Genomic DNA, 12,981 nt, shown 5'->3' on the forward strand with positions numbered 1-12,981 from the left:
AACATGCTTAATTCTAAAAAATATGACTAGAGGCCATCAACTGTCAAACCAGTATTAAAGCATATACAATAGAGAGTTGAAAGTGTTGAAATGGAAAAAAGTTTGTTTATGAAAGCTGTTTTTCAATTCGTTTCACATCTGTGCAAGGCAGTTATAACATAGTTGTGTGTAATCAATAAGTGAAATATATAAGTTTATGAAACTATGGATTTAATGGCTCTCTCAGAGTGTAAAATGATAGGGACTTCAAGCAGGTAGATACAGCCAGCAAAATCTAGAAAAGAACTAGAATAACATAAACACATGGAGTTGGATAACTTGGAAAAAATCTGTGTTGTGTTTGCGTTAATCATCTCCAGAAGAAATCTAAACTGATACTTGAAACATAAGACTTCTTGGAGAAAGCAGCTAAGGCCTGAGGCATTGGTGATCTCAAGGAGCTCTCTATGGGTCAGAGCCACTTTTCTGGCAGAGTGCAAGCCTAGTTCACAGCATTACTTCTCAGAGAACTGTAAAACACTGCAAGAGTTATGCTGTGTATGCTTGCAGTATTTAATTCATTTTCTTTTTGATTAAATGCTTCGTTATTTGTTAAAGGATGAAATTGGAAATTAAATGTGTACCTGATTTTCTGAGCATCCATTTACAAAATTATGATACTGATTTCTTGTAGGTTTATATATTTATTGGAATTCTGTATTATGCTAGCCATATCTAGCATTTGAAATGAGTTTTACCTTATCTAAAAAAAAATCATATTTAAAGGTTTGCTCACAATTGAAATGTGTCAGCATAAGTTCCATGCTGTGTGTATTCATGCTGTAGAGAAATATTATTTCATAGCATTGCATGTTATAATCTTACATTAACACTTCCACTGTGCAGTTTGCGTAAACTGATAAAATTGTGGCCAACTTTGTGCTTAACTTTTTTCGTAAGATTTTGATTTCTGCGTACTACCAATATTATTTTGCTTGAAAAAGTATCTATATAATACAACAATGATTGTAATTCTTCCTGAAATGCTTGCAAGAAGGTCAGCACTACTATTCTTTCTCCTTTATGTAATAATAAAAGCAAATGGTTTTACAATCAAATGTTTCATTGTCACAGCAGTGCATGATTCAAAGAAATCATGCTTATGTCTTCTTTATTCTATCAGTTTGTAATATTTAATAGATTAATTTGGTCATCCATTGCATATTATTGAATATTTTTGTATATCAGATAGTGACAGAATTGAGAGACATGGAGCTATTTAGTAACAGCCTGGAGCAACATTGTCAGAGTAACAAAACAAATAGAATGTGATACTTATGGAACAACGTAGCATGGCAGTCATTGATGAACAACATAATCCAAAAAATTCTTGCGACAGAAGTCCACTTTATATGCAATATTTTCTGAAAGGTAATGAAAGATTGTTGCAATCAAAAATGTGCCTAACCTATTCATCTGTAAAATATGCTTCATTCTCTGTTAATTTTGATGTATTGTTTCACATTTGATCACATAATTTGAAAATGTAGAATTTGAACCAGTTGAATACTATAGGTATTCCTGTCCTGATTCTTTTAACTTGGGGCACATATATGGAGACCCAGACAAATAGCACATTCATGTCAAGCCACCCCATGAGACCCAAAGACATTTGAACTCCTGCTACTCCTTACTGTGTTTGAGTTGCAATTCCACCAGAAACCAATGGGCATCACTATATGGATGGTGTGTGGGAGCAGGATTTTGGATGGTTGGAGGCCACTGTAAAGAGCCCAAGGAAACAGTTGTTTGGGGAATTTTTCAAAATGCCCAAAAAAAACCACGCTAACTTCTCTTGGCTTACAAAGAAACTTGTTGAAAAAGTTAAAAAAAATCTTCCTTCCTGGAGCTTCTCTGTTGCTGACCTTTTTTATTGCTGACTTTCTCTGGTGGCACTGACATTGGCTGAATCTCATCTGACTGTGAATTAAAATCACATTTGTGCCACCAGATTCCTCTTCATATTTATGAGACAGCAAACAGCACCAGTACATCCCAAAGTGCAGGATATAACTTAATGGCAGGTAAAGTGTAGTGTGAATGAACCAAAATTACTTATTTTAACTTCCCACACATTCTGTTCTCGATGGGTGCAAAGGATTAACTTGAGGCTTTTAGGCTACAGCTTTCAATCAAATTGGACTCCAGGACAAAAAACCTCTCCCTGTAAAGAGGAGAATTTCACTGTTCACCAAAATGCATGCAGAATTTTGATAGTTTGATAAAATGCGTTTGGGTCAGAAAATTTGATGGGAGTCTCGAGACATTTTAACTACGATATTCAAGCAGACTGTTTAAGATCGCATTTCAGGTTAAGTTATTTTGGGGTATTTAATGTTGACCCCACTTTATTTTGATAGATTTTGGAGCAAACAATTTGGTATCTTTAATAGCATCAATTAATATTTAAAATATATCCCCAGCTCCCCCCACCACCCCAAAACCATCATATACCTTGTCTCCTTAACTCTGCTGCACTGCCATTTGAGAAACCTCCAACAATACCAGAATGCCCACCCCTGAATAAGGAATTCCCTATCTCAGGCATATTTCATGCTAGGAACTCACTGGCATTCTGATTTTGAGAGTGATCTTGGAGGTCCAGGTCCTGGTAGGGGTAATCTGGTGTACGGACATCAGCCAATAAAGTGTGACGTGCAAATAAGTAATTTTATTCAACTTGTCAAGTTCACTGTCACTATATAAACCTGAACATATACTTGTGTAAGCCGTAAACACTAAAGTAGAATTGAAACAGCAACAGAAGCTATTATTGGCTTTTTTTTTTAGGGAATGTAAAAGTAACATGCTGATTGAAGAGTTTTGGTAATGGCGGTATCTTTCAGATCAGTTTCACATTGTAAAAAGTTTTCCACTTTAATTAAGTACCTCAGGTAAAAACCATCTTAATTACATTTATTGGGCAGATTTGTTATTTATAAATTGTTGAAATTCTGAAAAGAAGTAAGTGTCACACCGGAAAACTCAAAGCAAAATCAAATACTACCAAAAGGAATTTTGTTCATGTCTTTATCTGGAATGAGAAACAGTTAGTATTACTTTAGAATTCAAAACACAAATACCTGCCAGTGTCCACCTTTTCCCTACAGCTTTTTCTTGTTGCATGTTGACGTTTTGGTCGCCTCTGAAGGCTGTTAATTTTAGCACGCTTTCTGTTGCACTTGCCAGTGAGGTGCCAGAATGTTTAGACTCTTTTCTAAGCTTTGTTAAAAATAAACATGGAAATCTGCCTGCAGGTGTTTAGATGGCCTGAGATCAGAGTGAGATTTCCTGTTTTAGTTACGCAAATATGCGAAACATCAGAATTGATGAAAATAGCTAAAATAAGAGGACAGGAAAATCTATAGATTACCAAAGCATGAGCATACTGACTTTAATTTGTTGTAAATAAATTGAATTTATTTTAAATCAATACCTCTATTATTTCTTGGACAAATTAGAAAAGTCTTAACTGCAAACCAACAATCCAGGTCCGTCTTCTTGTTAAGTGTTGCGCTGTGAAAACTGGAATGAAATGTTTTCATAACTTTTTAATTAAAGTTTATGCAGTAAATGGCAGAAATCATTTGATATTTTTGTCTTGACAATGAAACTTATTACATTAAACCAATGTAGGATATTTTTAACAAACTAAGCTTAAAAAAGTATTTTTAACAATTTAGAACCAACGATGTTTCTGCAAGATGCTCATGCATTATGATTTAATTACTCAAATAATAAAGTCTATTATTTCTGCTGTTGCCAAGATTATAAGCAATAACATTTTGGAACAATAAAAATGCAAAGGTCCAATTATTTTTCTTAAAAAATTGCTTATATTAAAGTGTACCATATGAACCTTTAAGCTCTCTATTTCATAGGTAATAGCCCAGTATTGTTAAAATGCTTTTGGTGTATCATTTTCTTTGGACTGAATCATCAACTGTTAAAGGGCTTTGTTGAAACCCATTTCCAATGAATCACCATTTTCGTAATGTTTATTCAAACTTTTTTTTTTACATTTATTGATCCATAATGAGCTTAGATTTAAAAACCATACCTACTAAAATACAGAATTGTGCTCTTCTATTTGAAAAAGCCTTGGACAAAATTTAACCTGCAGATGACCTTGTCTTGTTTATTCAGTAGGGAATTTCTAAGCAATGCATAGAGTGTCTATTATTCTCTTTTTTGAGAAAATTAATGGCAGATGGTCCTGATCTCAATGACTGTCACTAACATAGCCCTGAATGACTTCATTCTTTAATATCATGACATTGTTTCTGCTACAGAGATAATGACCTCGGATTGTGCAAGATCCCTGAGATCTGCAAGATAAGCCGTCATGCACAAATTTTCTTGATGTAGGAATATGTTACTATGCCCGTTTTGAAATTTACTAATCCAGTGGACTGCTGAGGAGAGCCTTATTGCAAATCAGACAACAGCAATATATTTTCCGATCCAAAGTACACCAAGAAGAAAATAAAAATAAAACTTTATAACAAGACTTCAATTCAGGCAACTGATTGTCCAGTGAACCTACAGTTTAGCATCTAATTTTCTGCCATCAGTATTTAACAAGAATCCTCTTGATTTCAAGGAAGGAAACATGAAATACTAATGACTTCATAATTCTCAGTGTACAGTTGAAAATTAAACATTTATTCAAATTCACTGTGTGAAACGTGTCAAAGATCTGGATAGTTGATTGATTGTGTTCAACATTTAGGAGTGCAGATTTCATAAGATCACTAAAGTGCTTGGAAAAATTAGAGAAAGGCAGTCACTGAAAGCATGCAATGCCAGATGCTATAAGTCAATCAACATTGAAAATGAAAGGATGCAGAGGATGTTTATTCTTGCCAATATCAGTTTAAATAAAAACAGCGTTGCAAAGGAAAAATCTGATAAGAATAAGATCATCTTTGATCATAAATGGATATTTGCCTTTACCCCATTAATTGATGTTATATTTATTGAAGTATATTTATTGAAATCCTTGAAAACCATCATAGGTTTATGTCTTGACATCCATTCTACATCCAGAGTATCAAATGTTTCTGCATCAGATATCTAGCAAAAATTTATTTTTGATGTACTGTGTTGTTCAACAGTGTATTATTTCATCTGTACACGCAGTAAGAATCAATTGTTGTGGCATAAAAGCATTGGATCTAAGTTAATTAGCTTTGACATTTTGTGCATGTGAAATTTCAACTTTTAAACGTGAACTATAGTCAATACATTTTAATGTATAAGTGACAACAGGAGTCTTTTTTTAAACTACATCTCTTAATGACAGTAATGGAGACTTGACTGCTAATTGAGATCCTAATGCGACATAATCAGTTGTTTTCTTCTGGTAGTTTTCTGTGCTGTCAACTAATGCACTTTTATCACAGTTACTCTTCAGAACTAATTAATGAATTTTTAAATAAAGAATTTTTGTCGTCCCATGGTCCAACTTTGAGCTACAGTTTAAAGGACAATGATTACCTACTAGTAGATTGACAAAGTTATCTACTTAAGACCATAGGACCATAGACATAGGAGCAGAATTTACCCATCGAGCCCATTGAATACTCTGTGCCATTCAATGAGATCATGCTGATCTGATAATCCTCAACTCCACTTTCTTGTCTATTCCCCATAACCTTTGATTCCCTTACTGATTAAAAATTTGTCTATCTCAGACTTGAATACACTTAACAACCAGTCTCTTCAGCACTCTGTAGTAAAGAATTCCACTGATTCACTAACCTCTGGGAGAAGAAATTCCTCCTCATCTCTCTCTTAAATGTGTGACCCCTCATTCTGAGATTATGCCCTCTGGTCCCAACAAAAGTCAGCGAGTGAGCCCAGTGTGGACTAGAAGTGAGCCCAGCATTTCTGCATCGATGAAGCAGTCCTATTGCTGACTCATGCTTGCTGCGGCGGAGGTGAGTTTGGGTTCCCGGTGGCGTCTGTGTCCAGCGCAGATTCATGGAGGCAGCAGTGGAGGTGGGTTAGGGGCCCAGTACGAGACCCAGTGGCATTGGCAGTGGCTACATCGGTGAGGTAGGCACGAAGTGAGCTCTTGGTGGCGACAGTCAAGCTTGGTCTCGTGTGGTACCTGGCAACATCAGTGACGTATACATTGGTGCGGTCCAGTGAGGACTCCTAGTGACGAGGGCAAGATGTGCCAAAGAGTGGCAATTCTGGTTCCAGTGGCAGTGGTACAGTGAAGGGGTCTCGTGGCTGGCCACTAGGCCCATGGCCCATGGCTGAGCACATAACAAGAATGACTGATCACTGTTTCTTTATTTTTCCGTCGTTGTGTTCTATGTTTTTGTTTATTTCTTTCTGCATTTTTAAGATGGCACCGGAGAGTGAGTACAAGCCCAAACTACCCAGGCTGTCCTCATAAAACAGTCCTTTCACTACCAGCACTTTAGTCTAAACAGAGGCAACCAGGAAGCGGGTTAACGGGATCATGTTGTTGAAGACAGTAGTGATAAGAATGTGGAACTCGATATAAGTGCCAGCAGTGGAGTTTAGGTAGAGTGAAATTGGAAACAGCAGGGTGGAAATGTTTGAAAATCAATATTTCAAGTGACAAAGGCATGGATGTGGGTTTTGATGAGAGTGAGAATATAAGCAATGCTTTGAATCACATAACACCTACTATCTTAAAAAAAGATGTATTAAAAGATAAATAAGATTTAGAATTTCCCAGTTGTAATTAATTCTGTTATTTCATTCAGCACCGGAAGAACTGACTCGTCAAAATACAACCTCAGCAGAGGTGCTACAAAAAAGCAGAGAGCTAACCTATGAATGGCTTCACACTCAGGTGGTGAATGATGAGCAAACCAATTACAGAATTATGAAAAAGTAAGAACTTTATGTTTATTTGGCAGATAATGTGAACTTTGCCCTGTAAGTGGAGTTGGTGATAAACTGTAGCAATTCATGTCTTCTTGCATTCTGTATGAGTACTGACACATGATGGTTAGATTTTCAACTTGCTGCCTGAGCGTAAAATTGGCTGTGCATTTTGGCTACTTGTTAAAGAAATTGTCTGAGTTTTCATTTTTATAATGAGCAGGCAATCTACAATGTCAGTTCTAATCCAGGACAAGCAGTTAAAAACCTACCCCCATGTGCATTGCCTAAAAAATAGTGATTAACTGCTTAAAGAAATTGTATGTGACAACCACTATTGACCAAGTTATGCCACAATATCAGTTTAAAAGTATACTTTCTTAAAAAGAAATTGTCTATCTCAGGCCATAGTGCTATTCTCTACAGCACCACTACCTCCCTACCCCAAACCCTCTCCCACCTCCCCATTCTCCTGGCTCAGCCAGTTTTCTGCTGGAAACTTCAATCATGCTTTTGCTACTTTCAGCCTTGACCATTTAAATAAAAAAAACATACAAAATGCTGGAAACGTACAGCAATATTGGCAGCACCTACAGAGAGTGGTGAGGTTGGTTTTTAAGTTGGAGTTGGGAACCTATCATCCAGATATTTCCCAGGTCCTGACTCTCTGAATTTAAATTTTAAAAATGCTTGGGAAATAACTGTTCCCTGATGCATTTCCAATGGCAACGCCATGACCAATTGTAGTCCACTTGCTGACTAATCAGCACTCCTTTTCTCATGTTCTTGTGTAACTTGTGGGTCGCTTTGAATTTTGACATTCTGTTGCCTGTCCTGATGAACACAAAATATAACGCTTTGACAACATGCCTTTTCATTCAGCAATACTCAAGTTCTGTACTGCCAGGTAACTAAATATAAACATTCTCATTGGGTTTGGAGGCATGCTCGGTGCCTAATTAGTGGCACAGAGAGATACCAGGAGGTTGTGTAGCAAAGGCAGCTTGTATGGGCCTGCAACTGCCTTACCCAAGAGAACAGGCAACACCTTAGAGGGCCGGCACTTTAATCTGCACAAAAGTGGTTGTACACCCAAATGAGAGAGAGTGTGCACAATCAGGCATAAGATTCTGAAATAACAAGGTGTAAAGCTGGATGAACACAGCAAGCCAAGCAGCATCAGAGGAGCAGGAAGGCTGACATTTCGGATCTAGATCCTACTATCTCTCAGGCATAAGATTCCCCCAGTTTTGACGTTTTGTCCCTTATCAATATGACAACTTTATATGCACCAAGGAAAGTGGAACACATTCAACACAGAAGAAAGGAAAGCCCTGGAAAGACTCAAGTAAGACAGGAAGATTATAATCTTACCAGCGGACAAAGAATGCATGACAGTAATCCTCAATAGAACCCAATACATCGAGAAAGCTAACTCACTACTAGCAGATACCAATAACTACCAACAGATGGCAATAGACCCAACACCACAGGGAACCAGATTACAACGAGCCTGAAGAAATTATACAATTCAGGAGACATCAGCAAAACATTATACTAAAAAGTGAAGCCAGAGGGATCCAACACACCCTGATTCTACGGACTCCCAAGGTACACAAACTGGGGGTTTCCTCAGACCCATTGTATCGCTGCCAGGTACACCAACATAAAGACTTACCAAAGAACTACAATAGAAATTAAAATACTTAGTGGACAACACTACCCATTACACCCACTCATCCCAAGAATTCCTCAACATCATGTTTGGACACCAGGATAGAAGAGGACGAGACTATGATATCCTTTGACATAACAGAACTATTTACATCCATAAACATTGACCTAGCCAAAGAAACAATTGCCACACTACTGGACAAATCAAGTAGGCAGGCAACCCAGGACACCAACAACATCAATAAGGACACCACCATGAAACTACTAGATCTGTGACTCACAAGCCACTTCACTTTCAACGACAGCATATGCAACCAAATCAACAGAACACCAATGGGATCCCCAATATCAGGACTGATTGCAGAAGCGGTAATGCAAAGGTTAGAACGGAAGGTGCTCCCCACTATACAACCCAAACTTTGGGTCCGATATGTAGATGACACCTTCATGATTATTAAACGCATAAAGCTAGAAGAAACCCACCGACATATAAACAACATCCTTACCGTGATAAAATTCACAAAAGAAGAAGAGAACAACAACCGGCTGCCCTTCCTGGACATAATGGTAGAACGCAAAAACAATGGGGAACTCCAGACGAGCAGATATAGGAAGACCACACATACGGACCAGATACTCAATTACACTAGCAACCACCCCAACGTCCACAAACAGAGCTGCAACAGGACACTATTTAAACAAGCAGCAACCCGGAACTACGCAAAGCAGAACAGGAGCACTTATACAGAGTCTTCAAAAGGAATGGACACCCAAAAAGCACAATCCGCCATTACCTTCGAGACAGACCACAGCAGGAGGACACAACATGACCAGACTCACTAATTACCCTACTATGCATCAAGGACATTTCTTGTGAAACAGAGGGTGGGAAACAGAGGTTGAAAAACAGAGTGGCAGAAGCAGATGGTTCGAAACAGAGGGGGAGAAACAGAGATGACCACAAGACTACTCAGACCCCTAGGTATGAGAGTAGCCCACAACCCCAACAACCACCCTTCGATAGCTACTAATGAACGTAAAGGATCCCATACCCAAAACCAGCAAAACTGGGGTAATATACAAAATACCATGCAAGGACTGTGAGAAACACTACATAGGCCAAACCGGGAGAAAATTAACAACACGGATACATGAACACCAACTAGACACCAAGAGATCTATTCTCACTTGTTTCACTACACACAGACAACAAGGGACACAAATTCAACTGGGACAACACATCGATAATCGCACAAGCCAAACAGAGACATGCCAGGGAATTCCTGGAAGTCTGGTATTCCAACTGGAACTCCATCAACAAACACATTGAATTAGACCCTGTGTACAAACCACTGAAAAACAGACCCGGAAGTAATACCAACCACCCCAGCAAACCGGGGCATATAAATAACAAGCAGGACAGAATACTGACGCTTCACCGGAGGCACACTGACGATGTTATCTAGCAGGGTGATGAAACATTTGCAACCAAACCCACCGGCTCGGCGAGCACGTCTACAACCTCATCCACAACCAGGGCTACAAAGCTTTTCAAAAACTTTATAAACACCAGCTAACTCTCCAGCATTTGTAAGGCTGGAGAAGGTGAGAGAGAGATAAAATAGCATGATGAGGGAGGAATATAAACACCTAGTTGAGAATTTTAAATCTGAAATGTTGTAAGACCAGAGGCCAACATAAGTTAGTGTGCACGGAAGTGAAGGGTCACATAATTTAGTAAGAGTTTGGACACAGGCACTGTTCAATTTTTCATCATTTTAACTCTCTTCCAACCTTCAATCTATCTCAAATTGGGTTTCTGGAAAGTATGTTTTATTTGAGTTCACTATTTCCATGATGTGGATGTGTCAGTGTTGGACTGGGGTGGACAAGGTCAGAAATCAGATGACACGAGGTTATAGTTCAACAGGTTTATTTGAAATCACAAGCTTTTGGAGTGTAGCCCCTCTGTCAGGTTTTTTTTTAATTTTTTTATTCATGGGATTTGGGCATCACTGGTCTGACTAGCATTTATTGCCCATCTCTAATTGCCCAGAGGGCAGGTAAGAGTCAACCACACATTGCTGTGGATCTGGAGTCGTATGTACGTCAGAACAAGTAAGGATGGCAGTTTCCTTCCCTACAGGACATTAGTGAACCAGATGGGGTTTTCCCCATGGTTTCATGGTCAACGTTAGACTATTAATTCCAGATTATTATTGAATTCAAATTCCACTATCTGCCATGGTGGGATTCGAGCCTTAGTCCCCAGAACATTCCCTGAGTCTCTGGATTAACATTCCAGTGATAATACCATTAGGCTATCACCCCCCCTGAAGTGAGAAAGAAGCACAGAGACGCAGAATTTATTGGCAGAGAGAGATGAAGGGCAGAGTGATCAAAAGATCATACAAATGGTGTGAGCAGAGTGTCAAATAACAAGTTTCTGCAGATGATCAGAAGTGTCAGACAGTGTAAGTAAAGTGTCAACAGCTGAATAACAAGCAAAGGGATGACCTCTAATCTGATTAAATGAGGCAGAGAGATAATTACAAAAAAATAAAAATAAAGTGATGCTGGAGACAAACCAAATGACTGGAATAACATGATAGGTATAAGAGTCACATGCCGAGGGTCAGATTGAAAACTCCTTGTCCTGCTGCCAACCCATTAACAGGTTGTCCAAAGGGTTCACTTAGCAATTAACTGAAGTCAGGTCAGTTCCTAACTTCCTCCACTCCCCCCATTCTGACTCTCACTTTGAAAATTGGAGAGTGTCTCAGAGGCATGGGATCCAGAGGTGCCTTCCAAAACTCCAATCTTCAAATTGCAGCTTCACCAAGTCTAATTGTACCAGCAGTTGAAAATCTGGCGCAATATTGAAGTCCTATGACTTCTGGATCAGAATTGGGAGAAGTTAGAAATGTAATATGTTTGGATAAAGTGGAAAGCAGATGATAGGAAAAAGAAAAATAATCTGAAGTTTTGTAATAAGTTGAGGGATGATTAAATATCAAAACATTGCATAAAGCAAAATCAAAGGTGATGGAGGTGGGAAAAGTAGAGAAAATCAAAAGATGTGCCATGAGGAGGTGTGAAATACAGGATTGGGATCTCATATAACTGCCTTCTGAAAGGATAGGAATAAAGTAAGAAACGAGAGAATAGAATAAAACAGCAAAGATAAAGGAAGCAAAATATTCCAGTGTTTTCCTAGTCTTCTGTCCCACCTTACATACTCCATAAACTTAACCTTGACCAAAACTCTGGTGCCCTATCCTAAATCATACCAAATCACATCACCTGTCACCTCTGTGCACATAGATTTACATTGTCTCCTAGTCTTAAACGTCTCGGATTTAATATTTTCAACCAAGTCTTTATGTTCCCCCATTACCTTGCTCATCCCAGCTCTGTCATCTCCTACAGCCTTACAACCGCTTGCCCACCAAATCACACAGATTTGTTGCAATGCAGAAAGAGACCATTCAGCCATGTCTAATCACGGTTGTGCTTTCAACTGCTCTGGAACTTCCATCCAAACCCCTATTACATTTCTACTTCTCTTTACTGCTTTAAGTGGCTCTTTATAACCCATTTTTTGACCACATATCTATAATCTAAAATCTCTTGATTCTGTAATAAGTACTGGCAAGCAAATAACTGTAATCCTCCAGAAAGATACTTTCAAAAACTGAAAATAGTCTCAACAAATAGTGGCAAGTCACAAATGTGGTGTCAAAGCTAATCACCCTCATAACGAGTACCATATTTTTCATATTTACACAAGAAAAATTGACATCTGCTTTGAAGCTACTTTGAGATCCCAGAAAATGTTAATGGTTTAAAAATATGAACTCCTAACTTCCTGTGGTTATTGAGACAGAAATGGTTTGATTTTAATTTCACATTGGGACAACATTGAATATCAAGCTACTGCTGAATAGTTTGAGTAGGAGGATGTGACAGAACAATTGGTGGTCCATACCATGAGGCAATTGAAGACTGAATAGAAAAATCCCTTTTGGTAAACAACTGGAGATCTAATCAATGCCCATGGCATATTCTGGATCCTTTAAAAGTGCCTGTATGTTATGAAATATTGAAATATCTCCTCTTCATGACTCCTTAGCAATTGCTGTAAAAATCAACCATTATGTGGAAATTGGAGAACTAGTCAACATGTTAAAAAGCACTTGATATAAATAGACACCTTGCATGATTCAAAGGACTCCTTGTTTTACTTGATTAAACATCTCAAGGTTCTTTGCAGGCGATTTACGAAATGAAACTTGACACCAAAGCACTTTAGGCAGATGACCACAAGCTTGGTCAAAGAGTTACATTTTAAGGAATGTCTTAGAGGACAAAAGAAGGCAGAGGTATTTAAGGAGGGATTTC

General features: G+C 38.2%; 1 protein-coding gene across 1 annotated transcript in view; it reads left to right on the forward strand.

Moving 5' to 3' along the window:
- Window positions 1-12,981, forward strand: part of lrriq1 (leucine-rich repeats and IQ motif containing 1) — a 197,777-nt gene that overhangs the window by 163,094 nt on the left and 21,702 nt on the right. Inside the window, exon 24 of the mRNA XM_048607661.1 lies at window positions 6,786-6,915. Coding sequence (XP_048463618.1) covers window positions 6,786-6,915 — 130 coding nt within the window. The remainder of the gene's footprint in view (window positions 1-6,785; window positions 6,916-12,981) is intronic.

This window comes from Rhincodon typus, chromosome 18 (assembly GCF_021869965.1).
Source record: "Rhincodon typus isolate 14 chromosome 18, sRhiTyp1.1, whole genome shotgun sequence".
NCBI lineage: Eukaryota > Metazoa > Chordata > Chondrichthyes > Orectolobiformes > Rhincodontidae > Rhincodon > Rhincodon typus.